General features: G+C 43.2%; 1 protein-coding gene, 1 long non-coding RNA gene and 1 pseudogene across 8 annotated transcripts in view; 2 read left to right on the forward strand and 1 right to left on the reverse strand.

The window, feature by feature from the left end:
* The window catches only part of LOC138174087 (uncharacterized), a 103,906-nt gene extending 86,708 nt beyond the window's left edge, over nt 1–17,198 (forward strand). The window contains exons 2-3 of the long non-coding RNA XR_011171614.1: nt 14,233–14,371; nt 17,120–17,198. This is a non-coding gene — a long non-coding RNA (uncharacterized lncRNA). The remainder of the gene's footprint in view (nt 1–14,232; nt 14,372–17,119) is intronic.
* Nucleotides 2,231–3,081, forward strand: LOC138174474 (large ribosomal subunit protein uL30 pseudogene; annotated as a pseudogene).
* The window catches only part of MAPK4 (mitogen-activated protein kinase 4), a 241,106-nt gene continuing 223,354 nt past the window's right edge, over nt 6,511–24,262 (reverse strand). For 6 of the 7 annotated variants that reach the window (XM_069104223.1, XM_069104190.1, XM_069104219.1 and 3 more), the window contains 2 exons: nt 17,111–17,312; nt 6,511–9,401 (listed from right to left, as the gene is read on the reverse strand). In XM_069104223.1, coding sequence (XP_068960324.1) covers nt 8,717–9,401; nt 17,111–17,312 — 887 coding nt within the window. In that variant the 3' untranslated portion in view covers nt 6,511–8,716. The remainder of the gene's footprint in view (nt 9,402–17,110; nt 17,313–24,262) is intronic. The other variant, XM_069104230.1, reaches the window with a different exon arrangement.

The raw sequence follows: 24,262 nt of genomic DNA on the forward strand, positions 1-24,262 counted from the left end.
TTTAGGAACCCAGTAAAACCTGGGAACTATAGAGTGGAATGAAAAGCCAGCTACCCAGACAAGCTAACTTTCTGGATGAGCAATCAAAATAGTTATATAAGGCTGGCGGAATCAACCCAACTATAGGCAAAACATTGTCTTCTTGTTATGTGGAAGCATCTCTCAGTTAATTAAGATTCATTGTGTCCCATTTTATCATTCAGTAGATTCTCATCTCACAAGGGGGCATTGCTGTGACTACTCATCCCTGACATTCATATAGTGATTTATGGCTTTCAGCATATGTTCACATGCCTTATGTTATTCTCACAACCATCCTAGGAGGTGGTCAGTGGGGTGAGTGTTATGATGATCTCTTTACAGACAAGAAACTAAGACCTAGAGACATGGAGTGGTTTGCCTGAGACTACACAGTGTCTTACAGGAAGAGCTGTGATATCATTAACAATAATGATGGCCAGCATTTGTATAGCACTCTAAGATTGGCAAAGTGCTTTATAAATATTGTCTCATTTGACACTCACAATCACCTTGAGTGGGAGTGTGTATAGGGTCCCATATCTAACAAGTGTCTGAAGCTGGATTCGAACTCTGGTCTTCCTGACTCCAGGCCCAGTGTTCTATTCATTGTAGTACCTGGCTAGCTTAGACTTTATTTTTGCTTTCTTTCCTTTGTGTTTTGTGTTAGTGGGCTCTGGGAAAGCATTTGGAAGAGGTATTTAAGCAGGTGGCTAAAACAAGCATTTATGGCCTCTGTGAATCGTTTTTACTTCTGAGTTCCTACTTTATCATCAGTAGGGCCTGCCTGCTGGACACATGCATTTTGGACAGGTTGGAGAGCAGAAGGATCATGTAGAGATCATTCTGGCTTACAATCCAGGAGACAGATAACATTGTTCTTCCTGAGTTCCATTTGGGAATGGATTTAATTTCTACCTATAAAAGCTGATCTTTGCAGTTGGTTTGCAGAGTACTTTGTAAGACAATGTTAATAAGGCTATACTGTGGGTCAGTTAGATTTATTTTATTCTATGCTCACAAAATATGTCCCCACTCCCATTCACTTATTTCACATGTTCATGTCATGAGTCATAAGAAGGACTGGGAAGCTTCCAAATTGTGGTGTACCTCAGACAACAAGATCAAATCAGTCAATACTGTGTTTCCCCGATAATAAGACCTATCCAGAAAATAAGCCCTCCCCTTACTGTGTAAGATTCCTCTAAAATAAGCCCTCCCCCGAAAATAAGCCCTATTGAGATTGCTACTGTAGTGAAGGTGATCTCCTGCGCTACACGCTACATTACGGTACCCTCTGTATGCACCGTCCCCCCCCGGGTGAAACGCACGCCGCGCTCCGAGCTGAATCCAATAAGAGCTGCAGCAGTGAGCGCGTCATCCTGTTCTTCCCCAGTGATTTGCTTATTGAATAAAGGTACATTTTTTTGTTCACATTTACCTGTTTATTAAAATTGCTGTCAATGTTCATTAAAATAAGCCCTCCCCTGAAAATAAGCCCTCTGGTGTTTTTCTGTCCAAAAAAAATAATAAGACAGTGTCTTATTATTGGGGAAACACGGTACTTAAAGAAATTAATTCAGCTTATTCACTGAAAGGTCAAACACTGAAGTTGAAGCTGAAATACTTTAGCCACATAATGAGAAGATAGAACTCATGAGAAAAGACCCTGATGTTGGGAAAGACTGAAGGCAAAAAAAGGAGGGGATGGCAGAGAATGAGGTGAATGGATAGTGTCATGGAAACAACAATTATGAAATTGGACAGACACTTAGAGATAGTGGAGGAGAGAAGGGCCTGGAGTGCTTTGGTCCATGGAGTCATGAAGAGTTGGACATGACTGAATGATTAAACAACAAGGAAATGTGAATGACTCAGTGAAAATCCATCTCTACTAACAGAAAAAAAAAATCCCCACATAGACATCTCAAAGCAATTCCTTACTATTCAAATATCGGGGAAGATGTAGCCTATCTAGGTTAGTGATCTTATGGGTCAAAGCCACAATCAGTAACTTGGGTGACCTCTAAAAATGGCATGCAGTGCCCTTAGTCTACTTCTAATTGAGGGGAGGCATGCTTCAGTGGAAAAGGGCACTGGATTTGATGTCAAGAGACTTGGGCCCTAATATTGGCCCTGAAACTTATTCACTATGTGACTACATGCCCATATAATGGGGGAGTTGACCAAGGGGGAATTGCTGTCCCTAACATGATTCAGAAGTTCCTGCTCTTTTTCTGGCTGGAATTATGGCGGGCATAGAAGAAAAGAAGAAGCTACCATCTGTTCCAGAATCCCTTCTGAAAAAAAGAAAGACTTTTGCAATACTGAAGGCCAAACGTTTGAAGAAGAAGATGGCTATAAAAAAGCTCCGTAAAATACAGAGAAAAGTTATCTATGAAAAAGCTAAAGCCTACCAGAAGGAGTACAGACAGATGTACAGAAGTGAAATCTGGCTGGCTAGAATGGCACGCAAAGCTGGCAACTACTATATACCTGCTGAACCCAAGTTAGCTTTTGTGATCAGAATCAGGGGTATCAATGGTGTCAGCCCAAAGGTCCAAAAAGCATTGCAGCTTCTTCGCCTTTGCCAAATCTTCAATGGCACTTTTGTTAGGCTTAACAAGGCCTCGATTAACATGCTGAGGATTGTGGAACCCGAAATTACATGGGGTTATCCAAACCTGAAGTCTGTGAATGACTTGATTTACAAACGTGGTTATGGCAAGATCAAGAAACAGAGAATTGCCCTGACAGATAATGCCCTTATTGTAAAATCTCTTGGTAAATATGGAGTTTTCTGCATGGAGGACTTGATCCATGAGATCTCCACTGTTGGCAACCACTTCAAAGCTGCCAACAACTTCCTGTGGCCCTTCAAATTATCTTCTCCATGAGGCGGAATGAAGAAAAAGACTACATATTTTGTGGAAGGTGGAGATGTTGGTAACAGGGAAGACCAGATCAACAGGCTTATTAGAAGAATGAACTGAAGGTCTCTACACCATGATTATTTTTCTAATGGTCTGTTAATAAAAATGCCTGTGACAGAAAAAAAAAGAAGTTTCCTAAGGTTCTTTCACCCACTTTAGTTGGTGGTTTTATGCATCCTTACTTCCTGTTTCAACCTTGCTTTTCTACAGTGTGGAATAAGGCAATTGTGTCAAATCAAAATAGAAACTGGGCCATTATACTGAACATAAGGATCCCTGCAGGTGCATATTGGTTCAGTTTTAAAATGTGGTATTATCTATGTTTTGTTATTTCAATTAATATTACACAATTTAATAAATATAATTTATTTAATTTATTATATATTCAATAATATTAATGTAAATATAACAGTGTATATATAATGTAATATAATATTAAATAATATAATTAAATTAATTTTATTTATTCTATATTTAAAACCTTAATCATTATTTTATATTACTACACATATATTATAATATTATTAAATGATGTTATTTAATTAATATTATTTCATAATATTATTATTATTTTATTTATTTTGGTAAATATTTCCCAGTTACATTTGGATCTGACCACACTGGGGAGTATTGTGGGTCACATGGGCTGCCTGTCTGACACCTCTGCTATCTTGAGCTGGCCTTAGAATCAGGAAGATCTGGGTTCAAGTCTCACCTGTGACAAATACTGGTTATGTGGCCCTGGGTCACACAGGTAGATAATGTTAAGCCCAGAAGATAAGTGTCGTGGTTTAGGGGATAGAGAAGTGGTTGGTCCACTCTTCGCTCTCTCTTCCTTTCTGTGCTTCTCCCATCCCATCCAGGGAAAGTTTTTCTTCTAGTTGATAAGACAGAGTTTTTAAGATGTTGTGAGAATAGGTTTCAGTACCTTAATAAGAAAATAAGAAGTAAGTTTGTCACGTTAGTATAACTAACTACATTTTGTTTCGACCCTCTGTGTTGGGAGTGACGCTGTTTTGGGTAAGTTCTTTTTCTAAAAGTTCCTTCAAAAGAAAAGATAAGCACTTGGGCGGTTTGCAGTTTTTCAGTCATTTCAGTTGGGTCTGACTCTTCATGACCCCATTTGGAGTCCTGGCAAAAACACTGAAGCGGTTTGCCCTTTCCTTCTCCAGCTCATTTTACAGATAATGAAACTGAGTCAAATAGGGTTAAGTGACTTGCCCAGGGTCACACAGCTAGTAAGTGTCTGAGGCCTGATTTGAACTCAGGTCTTCCTGACTCTAGGCCTGGTGCTCTATTCACTGTGCTACCTAGCTGCCTTCCTCTTGGGTGATATGATATAATAAACGCACGTGTGTGTTCTTAAACAAGTAATAACTATATAGACCCTCTAATATTAACTACAAATTAAATTATGTGGAAAGCAACTTAGCAATACCCATTAACTGAAAGCATAAAACCCTGCTGGAGGTCCCAGCCATCAACCTGTTCCTAGAAACCAACTGGAGCTGGCTTCTACGATCCCTAGACTTGAGACTCGAACAAGTCATCAAGAGTAGCACTGATTGTTGCATGATGGAGACTTGCCAGGTAGCCACGGCAGAAGGAGACATGTGGTCTCAGGCTGGACAGGTTGCCATTAGTCTAGCATGAAAAAAAAGCTTATCCAAGGCTCTGAGAACCCAAGTTGGTGATTCGTTCTTACACAAAAGTAGTATTTGTACATTTTAATGAATAAAGCTTGATGACACACACACATACATCTAATCAGTATTTCCATCACACTAGTTAGTAAAAGTAATGGCAAATTGGCTATATGCATGTACCTTAAAGCTGTCGACTCCTATTTCCTGAGCCTCTTCCAGTTCCAAAAACCAGAGCAAAAGCTCAAAGTCCAGAAATCTATGCAGGTCCCTGTAACTGCTCCCACCATGGGGACATAGGATGTGATTTCATTTTGAGAGAAGGGGGCATTTCTCATAGGATTCTCATTTATGAACTAAATTAGCCCTCTACTGCTTTGCTCACTTTGCTTCCTGGGCCTTTAATGCTCTCTTTCCTCCCCTTTTTGTCTTTTGACTCATTCTTTATAACAACTCAAATGCAACCTCCATCAGGAAGCCTTCCTTGATCTCCCTGGTGAAGCATACCTTCTCAGATCTCAAATAACATTTAAAAAGTTTGAATACATTTATTATGTGTTTTATATTATCGTGGTCTGTAGTGGTGTCATCCCTCTCACCTCACACTGGATTATTAGTTCTATCAGGGTAAGGACCCTGTGGTGTATAAACGTCATCTTTCCGGGATCTAGGGCATTGGCAAGTATGTAATAGGTGCTTGTTTCTTGGTTGTCTGGTTTGATTTAGTCTGGTTTAGTCTGCTGCTCCTCCAAGTCCAGAGGAAACAGAAACAATTCTTTAACTCTAAAGAATAAATGCTGCAGTTTCAGCTTTTCAGCCTGGGAGGGGAAGGACTTTTTTTGGGGGGGGCAGTGCAAGGATGAATATGTGTGTATGGGGAGATTTCCCTACAGGACCAACCTTGGTCATGAAGCTTGGAGGCAAAAGAATGCCTTAAGTAAGGGCTGTAATCATGCTGGGTCATTGTCCGTTGGGGGACACCTGGGCTATAAGTGGAAGCCTTTCTCCTTCCCCCCCTCCAATTGCTTCTCACGTGGGAAGTAAGCCACTGAGCAGAAGTGTGAGGATTCAGTCTCGTCTCCAGTGGAGGAGTAAATCCATTACTTACTCAGATGGCTGTCCAAGACTTCTTCCTTGGGTTAAGTTACCACAGTGTAGGTGAAAGGAAACATACCCTAGCATCTGCTAGGATCGGCATGATGACAATGCTAAGCTGGCATCAGGCTAGTTAAAACTATCTCTCGTGGGTCTGATGCTTGATTGACAGCTCAGTCAGTCAGACATTGTTGTAAAGATGGACAGGGTATAATCTTCTTCTCTCCCTACATGAAATGTTTGTAACAATTTCCAGAGCTGAAATTTGGGTAAGAAGACTGGAACTTTGTGCAAGATGATGAATTTAGAGGAGGCTCTGATGGTACTCTCAGATCATCAATAGCATAGAGGCAACTGGGTTTATTCCCTAGCAAGCAAGAAAAATTCATTAAAATGGGAAGCTGTAGGTGACTACTTTCTACCCCTGGTCTTTGGATCCCAAATGTGTTTTCTTTTCCTGACCCACTCCTATCTAAAGTACACTGGTGGCCTCCTCCCTGAGGGACTTCCCCAGCCTAGCAGTGGTCTCGAGGCCTTAGCCAATATTGCTACACCCCCAAAATGAAATATCTGCCATACTGCTTGGCCCAGGCACAGAAATGTCTAGTTATGGGTTTGACGGTTGTTGCAAGCAGCCCTGACTTGAGATCAATAGTGTGAAAACTCAGGAAGACTGAATTGATTTTGCTACCATCTTCCTGGCTATAGATCTCTGTGGAAAATCATCTTCAGTTCTGGTTGCCATCATTTGTGGGGCAGGGACCAAGGCTTGGGAGCTCTATCTAGTTATGGTTCAGATTGTTGGCAAACACATCTCTTCATCATGTTTAATAACATTTAATAGATTTTTTTACATGAGTAGTAATAACAATTACTCTGGTACAACAGTGATATATGAACTGCAGGATCAAGAACAGCAGCTTTTTCCTTTACCAAAAAAAAGTGATTTCTTCCTACCCCCTTCTCACCCCCCACAGGACAAGGTGGCACAGTGAGGGGTGGGTAGATAGTCTTTTCTTGAACAGTTTCTATTTACACATTCTTCATTAAAAAAGTTTTGGTCAGTTTGAATAATTCATTTTTTTTAAATACAAGCCTACAATGTATTGTTTGTTTCCATGTACAAATGATCATTAGCAGGTTAATAATTTAAGGTGCTCAGAGGTATAGGTGAACCCCAAGGCTACTTTCAAATCCTAGGGTTTAATCATCTTTTTATATGCTTTCTAGCTTTGCCCCGAAAGCTTTCACGAATAGGGGAAGAGGCTGGAATGCCAACTACCAGCTGATTAGACAACAGGGCTGCCACTCTAGTCTGTGAATGGGGACAGGTTGAGGGCCAAGGTAAGGTAAGGACATGTATCCTCATAGGGTCACAAAATCTGACACAAACCCACACACTAATAGGGTGTGTACATATGTGTGTGCTCTCACACATATGTATATAGGTAGAAGGTATCTGGTACACAGATACCCAAGCAAAATTGTAAAGGGTGACAATGATCTTTTTGGATACCTCTGTACCAGAGTCCACTGGATGCCAAGGGTCCCAATTATGCTGTCCCTTCTGGGCAGTGCCCCCATGCTTCATACCTCTCCAGACTCACTATTAGGAGAGGTGTTTGTCCTGTATCTTACTCCATTCAAAATCTTGCCCTCTGCTCAGCTAGTCCCATGCACTAATTCAGGAAGAGGTGCTAATGGATGATAATGGCTTACTGTGTTACCTTTCTTGGCAAAACTTGCATTTTAAGAAGGAGGTCTTCAAACCAAAGGAATGACTATTACAGTGGGGTATCAGGCCCACTATGGGCCAGAGGGAGAGAGACTTAGGGGTGGGGCAAGAGGCTTTTGACACCTCTTATTGCTGACATCACACCCCATAGTTGCCTGCCTCTCCCGTTTATGCATAGGGTTGAATGTGTGTGTGTGTGTGTGTGTGTGTGTGTGTGTGTGTGTGTGTGTGTGTGTGTGTGTGTAAAGATTGCAGGATCTGGCCTTAGGAACATCCATCAATGACTGTACTTTAGGTTTAATAATGGCTCAGGAATAACTCTGTGACTTCTAACTGGATCCTTGTCTTTTGGACTATTTCACCACAAAATGAGCCAATTTTCATTAAAAGGAAATACAGACCAGGAGAGTATATATATTTTTTAAACCCAGTGACCTCCAGGTTGTCTGGGTCTGAAGCCCAGGAGGATCAGTATCTGGCCTAAGATGGCAAATGAAAACACTTGTGTATCAGAAACACTGTAGGATATGACTGTTCTTACTTTTTAAGGAGAGACCTCCAACTTCCGATCCTTAGGTTCTGAAGAGAAAGCATTTCCATGGCGGAGGAGATGGTGCGAAGGGCAAGTCTGGGAGTGAGGAGGCCTGAGCTCTCTTACTGCTCTGCCACTAACCCTGCATCCCTCAGGAAGTCACATTGCATCTCTGGATCTGTTTCCTCATCTGTCAAAGGAGGGGATTGGACTAGAAAATTTCAAATGTCCCTTGGGGTCTGATATTCTTTTGAGTTTGTGGACTGCATCCCTTAAGAACCAGGTAGGGTCTGCTCCTCTTCAAGAGGCTTCCTTCTTCCCATGGCTACAAAGGCCTTTTTCTTTCCCCCCTCCCATTTTCCTTCTCCCAAAGCCCTCACCCCCAAGAATGTGTTCATAAACTGATAAGCCCAGCGTTCTGTACAAAAGGCTTATTACCCTAGAATTATATTCAAAACAGATTCCAGAGGTTAAAAGGCGCAATCATTAAGGCAGTTTAATAGATTCAATATTTCACTTGTGTTTCCTGATTCCCTTAAGGGTCCTGTGAACCCTAAGGCATCAGAAAGGAGGCTGGGGGCTGTTTGTCTGTGATTAAAAAGTATGGGGTAGGCTACCCACCCTCTGTTGCAAAGGACTGATATGCCAGAAACAAGGGCGGCTTGTTTTTTCCCTTTGACCTGGGTCTGAAATGCCACAGGACTGTGGCCCAGCCAACGGAGGAGAAGGGCAAAGTTCACGAATGGCAAACCCCTCAGCTTCACCACCTCTCCTTTGGATAGGGTTCAGTCTGGACGATATCACTGGGGTGCTCTGAGATACATGCCCCATTGATCTCACTGAGCTTGTTGTCTGGCAGGTCCTCGGGCTTGGTGCAGAGTTTCAGGGCCCTAGAAATGAAGACATCCAAGTCGAATTGGGGGTCGGCCCCATGGTTCCCCTCCTTGGGGTCCTTGCGATGCTGGGGTGAGGAGGGCAGGCTCCGTTCCTGGATCTCTGGGAGTGGGCTGGGGCACTCAAGGCCACTCTGGGTGCTCTTCACCCATTGTGCAATCTCTAGAAAGAGATTGGATGGCTCCTCCTCTAGGGAGAGCTCAGTGGCTGGAGCGATGGCTGTCTTCTTCCAATGGGACAGGTCTAAGATGAGCTTCGGCTCAGAGTAGTGATGGGGCTTGTTGTCCCTCCACAGTAACTTATCCAGGTAGGATGGTGATCCCACCTTGTAGTCACAGGACCGCCCACAGTCAGAGTCAAACACCCGGTCCATGGATGAGTGAGACTGCTCCAGGAATCGTTCTGAGCTACTCTGGGAGTATTTTCGTGGGTCCACCTGGACCTCTTCTACTATGGACTCAGAGCCTGCACGGGGGTCGCGCTGCACCTCACTTGTTTCGAGGTGTCTGTCCTGCCTCCATTCCAGATCAGAGGACAGACTGACTTGATACCTAAGAGAAGACATATAGAGGATGAAACAAGAAGCTGAGAGTCAGGTGGGGTTGTTGCTAGAGAGAAAAATGCCCTGAGCATCACCGAGCTCTCCCTTCTAACTCCTTCCCGGGTAAACATGTATTCACACACACCACTTTGTATGCTTCTTTGATACCATCTTCCAAAATGAAAATCGCAGGATGTTGGAGCTGGAAAGGACCTTATAGGTCATCAGATCCAACCCCCTTCTTTTACAGGTGAGGAAACTGAGGCCCAGGAGAACTTAGGTAATTTGCCAAGGGTCCTGTAAGCATCGGAGGCAGGATTTGAACTCAGACCTTTTGGAGTCCAAATCTAACATTCAGGTCACTATGGCCTGCTGCTTCTTAATGTGCCATATACAAGGTCACACAAATAGCTAGTGATACAACCAAGACCACAACATGGGTCTTTTGACTTCTAATCCACTGCATAGTCTCCTTCCCTGATCCTGCATTTTCCTTGCCCCATAAGTTGAATTGAAGTACAAGCAAGCTGCAAACTCCTTGAAGACAGAATCAATGAGTTTAGGATTCTCTTCTGTCCCCTTCCCTCCTCCCCCATGCCCAACACACACACACACACACACACACACACACACACACACACTGTATCTAGTACATGGCTAGGCACAGAACAGGTGCTTGATACATCTTCTCTGATTGCTTAGACATCTTTGGGAGATGCTGAAGGGACCTTAGGTCCCTAGCAGTTTTTATGGTTTCTTTAAAGTCCAGGAAAGATGGAACTGCTGAATGGGGGGAAGAACCAGGCAGACAGCATCAACTGAACTCCTGCTATGTACATACTCCTTGGAGAAGTATAATGGAGACAGCTGGTAAGTGAATAGGAAAGGGAATATGTCTGAAAAATGCACAAGGACAGGTAGAACATACTATTCTCTTTGTGAGGTGATGAGAGACACTAGAAGGCCCCTCTATTTCCTCTACCCCACCATCAGCGAGTGTGTTCTTTGGATTGGTTAAGCAGTATTCCCAACCAGGGGACCTCTTTAAAAATGTACCAGGCAATACATTCAATCCAAGCCCCATAGTATGAAACAGTTTCTTAGAGACATGAAAGATGGAGGAACAGGAGAGCCCAAGGAACCTAGATGGGACTGAAAGGGGAGGAAGGGTGCTGAAAGTGAAGAGGGGGTCACAATTCAATAAATATTTATTTAATGCCTATTACATGAAAGGCTCACTGCTAGGGGTTGGGGATAAAAAAATAATGTTCCTGCCCTCAAGGAACTTATATTCTATTTTATTTATTTATTTAAAAAATTTTTTTTAAGCAATTGGGGTTAAGTAACTTGTTCAAGGTTACACGGCCAGTTATTTCTGGGTGTGGTGCTAAGTATTTGAGCCTGGATTTGATCCCCAGGTCATCCCAACTCTGGGGCAGGTGCTCTTACTCACTGCGCCACCTGGCTGCCCCTAGGAACTTATATTCTACTGGAGGAATTGGGGTATACTATGTACACATATAAGTATAATACAAAGTAAATTGCAGGAGAGATCACTAAATTGGGAGATCTTCATGGAAGAGGTGGCACCTGAGCTGAATCTCTTTTTTTTTTTTCTTGGAGAGGGAAAGGCAATTGGGGCTAAGTGACTTGCTCAAGGTCATACAGCTAGTTAAGTGTCAAGTGTCTGAGGCTGGCTTTTGAACTCAGGTCCTTCTGACTTCAGGGCCAGTGTTCTATTCACTGTCACCTAGCTGCCCCTCAAGCATAATCTTTAAAGAAATGAATGCAATTCAATATAAATTTATAAAATGCTTACTAATACTAGTTGGCTGTCCTAGGTTCTGGAATTCTGAGAGAGAGATAAGGAGAGAGTACATTCCAGGCATGCGAGAGGAGGGGGAGGGCAGGGTAGGTAAACTTTATGGACTTAATTATTTTGTCTGAGGCCAGTCCTGAAGACCCACAAAAGCATGGAAGAAACATCCTGGAGTAGAATCAGGAGGTGGGGGTCTAGTCTAGGGAGCTACTCTCGTGCTCTAAATGTCAGTTGCTTTATTACCAAAATGGAAGGATTGGACTAGATTGTCTCTAAAAAGCCTTGCCTCTGAATGCTGGTTCTCTAGCACCAACTTTTGGTTGCCTCCTAACTGGTGAGAGAGTTCACAGTATCCAGCCAGCCCTTGACCCACCACACTACACTCTAGCCATCTCCCTCCCCCATTCCCCACTTCTTTCCATCTCTGGCTCTGGAAACAGTAATCAAATCAACAATATGGTTCCTGGAAAGGTCACCTACATTGATTGCCCTGTGCTTCCACTCACCATCCCTATAAATTCCCTGACCAAATCACCCCTTTTCCCCTTTTATAAGAATGTAAGAGTATAAGTTCTTTGAGAGGAGGAAAAGTCTTGTTTTTTTGTGTTTGTATAGAAAGCACTTCGAGTTATGCTTGACACATAGTAAGTGCTCGGTAAACACCTTTTAACTTATTGATGTACAATTCTAAGAGTCTGTCAGTGCTGTGGAGGTTACTGACTAGAAGGTTGTAGAACAGGGTGCAGCTGGAGGCACAGCTTCTTAATTAATCTAAGCTTTCCACATGATTTATGAATCACTCAGTCCCAGAAGAATTGCTCTGATGCACATGAAGGGGCTGCAAAAGCAATACCAAACTCTCTCTCCAAACATAATCTTTTTAACAAAGAGAGACTGTCCCAGCTTTCCCTCAGAACCCCCCTACCCTGTACCCATCATCTGTCAAATGATTCAAAAGGACAATTTAATTGTCTTTCACTTATGTAACCAGTTGTCAGTTCCCCAAATGTAACAGGACACCCACTTAGGTCTCTTGTCCTCACTTCCTTGTGGAGTTCTAGAGCTGCCAGTATGATGTCTGCTTTGATTTTTAATCCCTGAGTAGCCAAAAGTCCCCAACCCTTTCCCCTCCCAGGATTTAGCAGACAAGCACTTATAAAATCAGAAATGAATGAAAAAAGGCACCCTAGAGATGATTAAATCCAAATCTCTTATTTTACAGATAAGGAAACCGAGGCACAGAAAGTGGCATTACTTACTCAGGATCATGCAGCTCGTTAGTGGTTGAGTTAGGAGTAAAACCCAGGTCTCCTAACTCCTAGGCTAGTGTGCCTTTCACTACCCCATACTCTCTCAAGGCTGGACAACCTCAAGAGCTTTTCCCAAAAAGGCTCAATTTCATTCTGGCATATGTCATGACTCTCATTTCCATTCCTCATTGGAAATCACATAGCCGTTCCTATGGGAATTTTATTATCCTCAGCTCACAAGACCAAGGCCAAAATAGGACAGCTTTCCTAGCCTCAGACTTTGAAGGACAGAGCTTGGAGACCCAGGGGTCTGAAACAAAAGAATGACTAAGGAAAAAACTATATATCTGGAGACTCAAGCTTGCTTAACCTTAGAAATACCACTGTCATAACTGATGAGATTTCTCCAGAGTGGGAAGGAATTGACAACTCATGGGTAGAAATGTGCCAAGTAGTTGTCTCCTGTTATTCTGATGTGTGTGTGTGTGTGCGCGCGCGCGCATGTGCCTTTATTAGGAACCTGAAGCAGCCAATAGGCCTAATAAAAGTTTATTTGCTTTTTTTCCATCATTGGATGATCAGAGAAATGAACTGAAATGAACAGGCTTCTCAACACTGAAACCACTCAAGAGAGAGAACTAAAGCCTCATAGATTAAGATCTCATAGATAGGGATTGCAAAGATCATATGTTCCAACTCTCTCATTTTACAAATGAAAAAATTAAGACCCAAGAATACTGTGACTTGACTGAGGTCACCTAGGAGTAGGGCAACAGAGACAGAATTTGAACCCAGGTCCTCTGTCCCCAGAGCTCATTCCAGTCCACCATACTGGTTAAAGGATATTTGTCATTTAGACTGATATAACACTATAAGATTGACAAGGCACTTTTACATTCATCATTTTACTCAATCCCCCCAACAACCCTGTGAAGTGGTAGCCCAAGCTTTATTGGCCCTATCTTATATATAAAGAAATTGAGAGCCAGGGAGGTGAAGCCCACGGTTACACAGTTCATATCAGAACTGTGTCTCTGCATTCCAGGTCTAGGATTCAACATCACATGGTATCCTCTCAACCAATCATGTACACCTTAGCATGAATAGATTTTAATCAGATAATCAGAATGAGATCTCTTCTGCTAACTAGAGTAGCTATGTTCATTAGGAGAATGGGGAGAAAGACATTCTCTTCTAACAATGGACCCTTCAGGAGAGGACTTGCTTGGGGGGAGGAGAAGCAGATGTTGCAGTAGAGGGATTTGGGCATGAAGAGAGGAGCCTGAGGGCACTAGCCATCCCCTAAGCAAGCAAGTTAGGATGTAGGCAGTGGGAGAGGGGCACATAAAAGGTGGTAGGAAGGTAGCAAAGATGAACTTCAAATTTTGTGGCTATTTGGTCCTGGTCATTGGCAGCCTTCCCCATTGCTTTTGGCATATGGACAATTGAGGAAAAGCAACAGACGGCTAGGTTTAAGGAGCAGGTGCTCTTTGAAGAGATCAAGGCATCACTATGATCAAGATATTCTTTATGCTTTCATCACAGAGGTGGAGAAGACAGATATTCTTACTGCTATTTTTCGGAGAGAGAAACTGAAACTCAGAGACATTAAGTAACCTGCTCAAAGTCACTCAGCAAGTTAGTGCCAGAGAGTTAGATCTAGAATTTGGGTCTTTTGCTTGCAGAATGGGGGATGGTGGTGTCTGTGTTGTGTCCTTTACCAGACTGACTCTTCTCATGTGGATCAAATGTCTCTAACACCTAACACGTAGGATGAAAAGCTGAGAAACATTCATGTGAACAGTGCCATTGGGAGCTGTATAGATCCCCAGAGACAAGCTGCAGAATCTTTCTTTCTGAGCTCAGCTATGAGCAAGAAGCTGAACTACATCATGGCAACCAAACACGAGAGTGAGTAGCCCTATTTTCACTTTCCTTCCACGGTCACTAGGGATTCGAGTCTATGGGCATCTTGAGAGGCCTGGAGTGATTTTGGAAGAATTCACAATGACAGTCCATACTTGTCTTTTTAAAGTTCCTTTCTTGTTTTATTGCACAGTGGGCTCTGTTCCCAGGCACCCATCTTGCTTTCAGCTAGCTGTTATCAATCTTAGAGAAAGGTACTGAAGGTATGTTCTCTTTCCCTCTCTCAAAAGAGGACCCTATGCAATGGTCCTCAGATCACTAAGAATTTACTACTTTACCTGTGGGTAAAGCCAATTCTTGGTAATAATAATAGTTTCATTCTTTCTCACTACCCACTGTCAAGGATAGATTTAACTTGAATCAGATTAGGGGGCAATTCTGAGAATACTCAGATCTTTGCATTGGAAGGATCCTCAAAAGTAATCTAGACAACCATACTGAAAAGATGAAACCCACTTATTAAAATCTTTAATAGCAGTATTCTAGATTGGGTAGGTCTGCTATTTACTGAGTTCCTCCAGGAGTGGGGTTGATTCTGGCCTGAGCCACTTGCCGTCTCTGATCCAGTTTCCCTTGGGACTAATGGTATGAATTTGTACTAGAGCTGGGGTGTCATTTGTGGTCATTGAACAGAACTCAGCTTACTGGCTCACTGGCAGATTTAACTGGCAGCCTTGGTAGTATTAGCATGGTGGTCTAGCTTATCAGACTAACCACTGATACATTCTGTTAGATCCTATGTCAGCTCCCCTGCAGGTGACACTTAGCAAAGCTAATCCCTAGGTTCTGTATCTCCCAATACAGGCAACTCTTAAGGTTACTCAATTAAAAGTGGAAAACTGTGCATAATCAAAAATTCCTGTGCTTAGTAGAGCTGCAAATTCAAATTAGCTCATGTTTGTATAGTGCTTTAGGGTCTACCAAACACTTTCCTTATAAGAGCCCTGCAAGGTAGGTAATAGGTTTTTTTTTTAAATCCCTGTGAACCTCTGGGACTCAGAAGGTTAGATGACTTGTTCAGGGTCATGCCAATTAGCAGGCATCTGAGCCAGGATTTAATTCAGGCCTCTTGACTTCAAGCCATGTGCAACCACCCATGCCCTCCTGACATACAAAACCAGAGGGATAGGCCTGCCTTAGAGATCAGGTACCTCTGTGTAGACTGTTCCTCCCCTGAAAACCCTTCCCCTTTCTCTCTCTGCTAGTTCCATCCCATGTAGGTTTCAAAACCCAATTCAAATCCTGCCTTTCTGAGAAGTTTTTTCTGACCCTCTCAGCCCACTGTGTTCTCTTCCTCCTAATATCAGCACTGGCATTTGCACCACTCATGTCATATCTGTGCAACCAAGAGTGTTCTGGGAAATGTTAACAGTTTAACATATGGCACACTTTTACATTTAATCTGCATTTTTATCACTTTCTTAAGTTTAGACAATCAACAAGACAATAGATCAAGCCCCAGCTTTCTAGCATTTACCAATTTCTGAGGTTCTTAGCTGGGGGCAGCCAGGTGACACAGTAGAGCATGGGAACCAGAAAGAAAGATTCATCTTCATGAGTTCAAATCTGGCCTCAGACACTGTGTGACCCTGGGCAAGTCACTTAACCTTGTTAACCTCAGTTCCTTATCTATAAAAATGAGCCAGAGAAGGAAATGGCAAACCACTCCAGTATCTTTGCCAAGAAAATCCCATGGGATCACAGACAGTTGTACATGATCTTCGAATGACTTAACAAAATGCTCACACTGAATATTTAACAATTGGCTCTCAGATCCAGACCCAGCTGGCTCTAGCACACCCTTGCATACAAGCTCATGACATCCACCACAAGGCAACAGTGTGAGGATAAGGGCTGTGTCCTTATGTTATTGTGTTATTCCTATCTCTGTCCCCCAGAATGCCTAAAACTGGATGCTAGAGGTGTTCGGGAAAGACCTGTTGGTGCTTGATTTCTTATACTATTCCTTCCTAAGTAGGGCAGGGGAATGTCTCATGCCTCTTTCCTTCCTCCAAGTGCTCAGGACAGTGCCTTAAAAATAAGAGCTTGTGTTGCTGTGGTGTTTTCATAGTTTTCAAAGTGCTTCCACATCCACGCCTTCATTGAATCCTCATAACAACCCTGTGAGGTAGGCAGGGCAATTCGTATGACACCCATTCAATACAGAAGGAACTGAAGTTCAGAGAGGTTAACCAACTCGCCAAGGTCACACAGGTAGTGAGTGACAGAACCAGCACTGGAACCGGGGCTTCTGCCTCCTAGTCCAGAGCTCTTCTCCCTCTAGATACTCTAGAAATATTGGTGGAATGTTGTTGGAGTGTCCATTCACCTGAGCACAGACAGTCAGAGGCAGAGGACAGTAATCAAAGTAGGTAGTGGCTACTTAGTTCAGCCTTGAAGGTCACCTGTCTATTTGCTCATAACAAGGAATCACATGCTGGGAGAGCAGGAAGAACTGTGGTCTTTGTTCACTTGATTGTGAGCATCTGGGAGAAAGGTAGAGAGGATGAGCCTGGCTAAGGGTGGGGGAGGAGATGTCCATGGGCTGTGCGGCTCTATGGTCACCTAAAGGCAACTGGAATGTGTGACCGATGAAAAGGAAGATCTCCAGGGGCCTGGAGTTAGGTTGGGAAGGTGAGATAAGGCAGATGGAGGGAAGGGGAGTGCAGAATCAAGTAGGACACTTGCTCTTGATAACAGCATTGGAAGCTGACAATACTGCACCTGTCCCAGGTGGAGAGCTGGCTCTGGTTGGCCGCCATCAGCAAGATGTCATCAATCTCATCCTCAATTCGGAAGGGCTGCTGGGAGGTAGGTTCATCCTCCGGGCATGAATAAGGGCTCATATAGGGGTGCTGCAGGCCCATCTCTGCTGTTAATCGGTCCATGGGGTTGAAGGTCAGGATCTTCTCCAGAAAGTCAACAGCTATGGGAAGCAGAGCAGAGCAGAGCAGGATATAGAAGTCATTGATTGCTCCCTACTAGGCTGAGAAAAGAAGGTTGTGAACATATAGCGTCTATGGGACTTTCCTTTAGGAGAAGTGGTTGACAGGAATGAATTTGGAGTGAGTCTCCACTAAGGACAGACTTTGCCTGGAAATGGTTGGGATGGGGAATGGATAGACAGATGCTGGACAGAGGGGCTGCAAAAGGCTGAGAGATACTGGATTAAGTCAGCATTTCTGAAGTTCCATTTTCCTCCCTACTTCCAAATGATTACTTTTCCCTCCCTCCCCATTTCTCCTTCAATTTCTGTCTTTGTGAAGTAGAAAGATGACCATCCTGGTAATCTGAAGACCAGGGTCATTTGACTTTGTCATTTACTAGCTGTGTGACCATGGACAAATCGGTCCTCCTCCCTACTAAGTTGCCAAGCTTGTGGGCACACTGATGATGATAGCGAGCACTCATGAAGTGCCCAGCACTGTGCTAATCACTTTACAATGATCTCAGTTTATCTTCACAACAACCCTGGGAGGTAAGTGCCATTATTATCCCCATTTCACAGATGAGGAAATTGAGACTGAGAGAGGTGAGTGGCCCAGGATCACATAGCTGGTCAGTATCTGAGGCTGGATTGGAACTCAGGTCTTCCTGACTCCAAGCCTGGCATTATCCATTGTGCCACCTAGCTGCCCCAGGTCCCATGCACAGGTGGGTGGGGGAGGGAGTAAGCCTGGGATGGATGTTGCCATTTCGGTTTTGTACAGGGCTGACCCCGGGGTTGGGGACATCGGTTTCCTAAGTTGTAAAATGAGGTGTTTGTACCATGATCTCTAAAGTCCTTTTTTGACTTTAATATCCTCCAGTTCTTCCTGCCTTCAATCTGGGTCTCACTTTCTTGGTCTTCCTGCCTTCACCCCAAAGTACTTTTCCAATAGTTTGCCAAGGTGCCTGAAACTATACCACTAAAGATTTGCGCCAATTCCCTTAGGTTAAGGCATTTTATCTTTAGGAAACCTCTATTCAAAATGGAAATTCTCCTGGTAGATGTAACACATTAGGTTATGAGCCATTAACACATTTTGGAGGTTTGTCAGCAGATGTTAAAAGCATTAAGCAAAAGTCTGCAGGAAAGGGAAAAGGATGAGTAAGTTTTGGAGTGGAGGGAGTGATGAGTGAAAAGGAAAAAGGTCTCAGCATGAGGTCCCTCTTCAGGGAGTCTAGGCCTGGGTGGGTTCTCTCAGCTAAGGCCTTTGGATATCCAGGGGTCAGTTTGAGGACTCTAAGTGAGCATCTGGGGTAAGTGATGCACTGAGAATGAAAAGAAGCTTAGAACAAAATGTGTCCACTCCATACTTTGACTGAGAGTAGGTCAGCCTAGTAGGCTCTCCCTCTCCCCTTCCTCCTCTCCTCTCCTTGTACAGAAAGCACCGGTGGTACCTGGATACTGTCTGATGCCTCTGGCATGAGGGGATTTGTCCTAGATTGTGCTAGAGAGTATGCTCTGCAGGCCATGCCAGGGCCAAGGTTGATCCCCAGGCAATAACGTTTCTTCATTTGTTACTTCCCAGCTCACCTCTTTGTGAAAAGGCCACTTAGAGCATCATGGGGCTAATCATATTACAACTCAAGAGGAAAGGCAGGAACGGACCTACACCCAATCCCAGGTCTGTTTGTCCTCCAAGGAGCCTTTGAGGAGGCAGCAAAGCTGAGAAGGAGAGTCTCAGCCTGGAGCCATTAACCTGCCACTCACTGCTGTCTGGGATCACTTTACAGAGGGTATTCATCAATGATTCAGGGGATCAATGGATTCAGAAAACTTCTGGCCTTCTCCAGAGGCTTCAGTGCTACTCTGTAACCCAAGACTCTGGGACTGAAGGACACATAGCAGGTATTTCAGCAAGAAGTGAAGGTGGGGGGCCATGATGGGGCAATGTCCTTACTACAAACCAGGCATCTCCAGGTCCTGAGGCTACCTAGCTTCAGTGACAACACCCGACATTTCTACAGACCTAGAAAGTGCTTCCACATCCATTATCTCATCTGACTCTCACAATAGCCCCCTGAGGTACACAGGGCAGGAATGATCATCTCTATTTTGCAGAAATGGGAACCGAGGGTTGGAGAACTGAGATTTCTGGGCAAAGTCAGCCAATACCCAGGTTTCGGCATGGGTGCAGTATTAGTGCACTAGAATGGGAGTGAGAGGATGGAGGCTCCTGGCCCAGTGTTACCTCTCACACACTGTGATCGTGGGCAAAGTGCTTAACTTCTATGAGTCTTCAGTCTCTTTATCTGCCAAATGGGGATAATAATGCCAATGTCACCTAATTCTTTTTGTTTGTGTTGGGTCGTTTCAGTCCCGTCCAACTTTCTGTCAATCCATTTGGGGTTTTCTTGGCAAAGATACTAGAGTGATTTGTCACTTCCTTCTCCAGCTCACTTCATAGACAAGGAACTGAGGTAAACAGGGTTAAAAGTAAGTGTCTGAAGCTGGATTTGAACTCAGGTCTTCCTGAGGCTAGGAGCTCTATCTACTACTCTACCTAACTGCCTCTAAGGTAAGAGAGTAGAGGATATAGGATCCTAGATTTGAGCTGGAAAGGACCTGAGAGGTGATCCAACCCAACCTTCTCATTTTATACACGAGGAAACAGGCACAGAAAGGTCCAGTTGCTGAAGGTCACATAGCTAGTATCTGAGATAGGATCTGAACTCAGGCCCTCCTGACTTCAGGGCTGGTGCAATACCCATGGCACCATCTAACTCTGTACAGAGAAAAATTAAATGTTCTTTTTGGACTGGCTGTCAAGATGAGGAAACTCAACCAGTGGAACCTCTATAGGTTTCACTAAGGTGAATTGGGTGCCACTGAGAAGTTAGTAACTTGCCCAGGGTCACACCACCAATATGGGGCAAAGGTGGGACTCAGATACTCCTTACTAAAACAACTGCTTAATGCCCCCCAGGCAACTCTCTAAGACAACTATTACAAGATTATACAATGGCAGCTAGGTGTCACAGTGAATAGAACACCCGCCCTGGAGTTAGGAGGACCTGAGTTCAAATGTGACCTCAGACACTTGACACTTAACTAGCCGTGTGACCTTGGCCAAATCACTTAACCCCAATTGCCCTGCCTTCCCCCCTCCAAAAAAAAAAAGTCTACAGAGAAGGTGCAAAGCTTCCGTGGTAGAAGACGCTTCTTTACTGGGAGTTCCCTATACTATTGTCCTGTCCAAAAAAAAAAAATCTATCTCATTTTATCCTTTTATTTATAGAAAATGAAGATTATAAATGTACAATTACTTTACAAAATCAGAAGTATAATACTAACATAAAATCCTGTGATTATTATTAGCAGCAACAACAATGACAACAACAGAAACCCAGAACTGGACAGGTCCATAGAGGATCTCTAGCCTAACTCCTGCCTAATGCTAGAATATTCTCTACACGGCTTTCTGTGACAGCTGGTCAGTCAGCCTATATCTGAACTTGGAGGGAGCCTACTGAACAGCATTAAATATTAGATATTCTTCCTTAGGTTGAGCCCCAAATTTTCTTTCTTTAATTTCCACCCACTGTTCCCCAGTTCTGCCCCTTGGGATTGCAGAGAACAAGCCTCTGCCGTCTTCCACACTAGAGCCTTCGAATGTTTCAGGGCTCTCGCTCAGCCCCTCCCCCCAGCTCTTTTCTGTCTTGTAAGCATCCCTTGTTCCTTCAATTGGCCCTCATTTGCCATGGTTTCCAGACTCCCCACTGCTGTGGACATGCTCCAGTTTAATTTTCTTAATGCCCCTTTATCCCAAGGCATTGAAGCAGATTGGGGTCATTTTTCAAACTCTGAGGCAGCCAGAGGATTTTCACTAGAGGCAGTACTGCTGTTTCTGGGAATATGAGGTGTGAGCCCGGTTAGCTTTAATAAGCATCTGCCAGCTAAGGCAGATTAACAACAGGTGGCAACCCATGCAAAAGGACCTCTTCGGATAGTAATAAAAACAATAAGAATTCGCCTTTGTTGATGTTCAGTCATGTCTGACTCTTGGTGACCCCATTTGGGGTTTTCTGGGCAGAGATACTGGAGTGGGTTGCCATTTCCCTCTGTAGTTCATTTTACAGATGAGGAAACTGAGGCACGGTGAGGGACACACAGCTAGTAAGTGCCTGAAGCTCAGGACTTCCTAACGCCAGGCCTGGCACTGGCAACCTAGCTGACCCAATTCACCTTTAGAGCTTTAATATTTACAAAATGTTTTCCTTACACAAGTTCTGGGAATAAGTAGCACAATCCTTATTATCCCTTTTTTGAAGATTATTAACTAAAAGCTCAGTGTTAAAGGACTTGCCTAAGATCACACAACTAGTAATATCAACCCTGGAATTTGAAGCCAGGCCTTCTGACTCCAAGCCTTGTGTTCTTTCTACTACATCATGCAGTGTCTAATCATTATTATGATGCTGTTTGTAATACAAAATGGAGGGGGGTGTCTTCAGACCTAAAGGGTCCTGGCGTAATTACTCCTGTGGTTGAGAGTCTCCCACTGCATCTTGGGACATCCCCAGTAGTGCTTGCCATTGGACTCTGATGACTCTGGAGGAGAGAGTGAGGCTGGAGACTTTGCACAGCCCTGCCTCACTTAAATCCAATTCACTGGCAAGTCAAGACATCACCTTCTTGATGTCATTGGTCTTCTTTGAGAATGAAAGAAGAACAACACACAGCAATACTCCTTTGATTACTATGTGAATCTTCCTCCACCATCAGGATTGGGCTCATTCCCCTCCACAGAGTATTCAAAAGCCATCCACAGCCTCTTAACTACCTCTAAAACTTGATTTTCTTTTTCTCATATGAGAAAAAGTTCATATGAACTACCTGATCTGGCAAATTGACTCATTTGTTATTCCCTGAACATGCCACGTGGATTTCCACCTCTAGGCTTGGCTCACACCATTCCCTATGGTCCTTCTTCTCCACTAGTGCAAATCCTGTCCAAGGTTCCTAACTCCTCTGGGAAATCTTCTCCAACCTCACTCACTTCAGTCAATGGAGAGAAGAATGAATGAATAAGTGAAGGAAGTATTTATGAAGCACCTACTATGTGCTAGGCACTTTACAAATATTATACATTTGATCCTTACAACAACCCTGGGAGGTGGGTGCTACTACCTCCCTTTTATAGTTGAGGAAACTGAGGCAGATGGAGGTTAAGTAACTTGACCAGGATTACATGGCTAGTTTGAGGTCAGATTTGAACTCAGGTTTTCCTGATTCAAGAACCAGTGCCCTAGCCACTGTGGTCACCTGGCTGGCCTCTTCTAGCACAAAAATACTCAATGTGCAATGATAGCAATGCAAAAATAATTTGCATTTATTCATCACTTTAAGGTTTGTACAACACTTTCTGCATAACACTCTGAGGAGTCAAGTTATTATTGTTGTTTGCTGTAGTTGTTGAAAGACTTCAAAGGGATTAAGTGACTTGCTGTAGATCAAAGAGAAGGTAAATTGAAGAGTCGGGTCTGGTCCCAGGTCTGTTGACTCTGTATCTATGAAGATAATGAGATGGTGGTTTTGTTTTTTTGCCTGGCACTAACACCGATTTTCTTGGTATGATTTCGGGGACTCTCAGACTTTGGGGGTCTAAGTGAGCTGCAGCATGCCTATGGGTTTTGGGGATCAACAACTCTCTCTACAATGAAATCACAAACATCAAGAAGAGTTCTTTGTCCTATACTGATATTTCTTGCTCTCTTTCTTTACAGGGTGATATAACAAATACAAAGGTAGAACTATGATACCATAGAAGATAGGCATCTTTACCTGGCATTCTCATTTGTAGTGACTCACATAGGTTTCATTTGAGAAATGGGAAATCTGAAGTAGAAAAATGTTTAAGACCCACAAATGAATTCCTGATCTAGAATAATGAACAAAAACTTTTTCAGTTCTAGATCATGACTTTGGGAAGCACCTGTCCCAGAAGGCAAGAGCAGGGAATCTTCAAGCTGGAAAAGACCTTACAGGTCATTTGGTTTAATCACTTAATTTTCCATATGATTGTCAAAGAGATGAAATGAAATGACCCGCCCAAGGTCATACAGTTGGTGTGTGGCAGAGCTGGGTCTCAAAGTCAATTCTATTTACTTCACATTGGTGTGGCCCTGGCCATGGTACTGAAAATAGTAGTAAGGAGCAGCTGGGGCCTAAGCTCCTTGAAAGTCTGTCTACCTTGGAGAGTGGAGTGGAGGAGATTGTCAAAAAACAATTCTCTGAGAAAACTAAATGCTAAATACACAATACCTCATTGATTACCCCAGGGAATTTTCCAACTAAATGAATCACCAATTAAAACATTCCTAAACAATTGTTTCACTTGGGAAGATTTACATGAACCGGTAAATGTAAGAGCACACCAGCCTCACATACAAAAAGTAGGATCAAAGGAAAAATTAAACAACCACATAATAATGTAAAGGAAGACAACACTGAAAAACAACAGAACTCTGATTAACGACTAATTGTACCTTCAGAGAACTCATGGTAAAGTAAAGAGATGATAGCCCATAGATGGGAAATGAAGCATTCATTGTCAATGCAACTGATGCATTCTGCTTATCTGTATTTCTTTGGTTCTAGGGTGTGTGTGTGTGTGTGTGTGTGTGTGTGTGTTCAATAGAAAGTGACAGTGGTATAAAAAGTGTGATAAAACTGGAATCCTCACCTTATTTTTAGAAATAAAATTTATTTTTAAAAGAAAACAAATTTATTTTGGATGGAAAAGTTCTCCAAATCTTTACATGCTTCTCTAGTCTTTAAAATGGGGAAATGAACATAATTTTACTTTCTTCAACACTTCAATTCATTATTATTAAGATCCATCATTATCTATTAACATCCAACACAACCTGAGTCGGGTGCTGTACTGA

This window comes from Petaurus breviceps, unplaced genomic scaffold, assembly GCF_028583685.1.
Source record: "Petaurus breviceps papuanus isolate PSGF00001 unplaced genomic scaffold, PetGlider_PUasm1.0 131, whole genome shotgun sequence".
Lineage (NCBI taxonomy): Eukaryota > Metazoa > Chordata > Mammalia > Diprotodontia > Petauridae > Petaurus > Petaurus breviceps.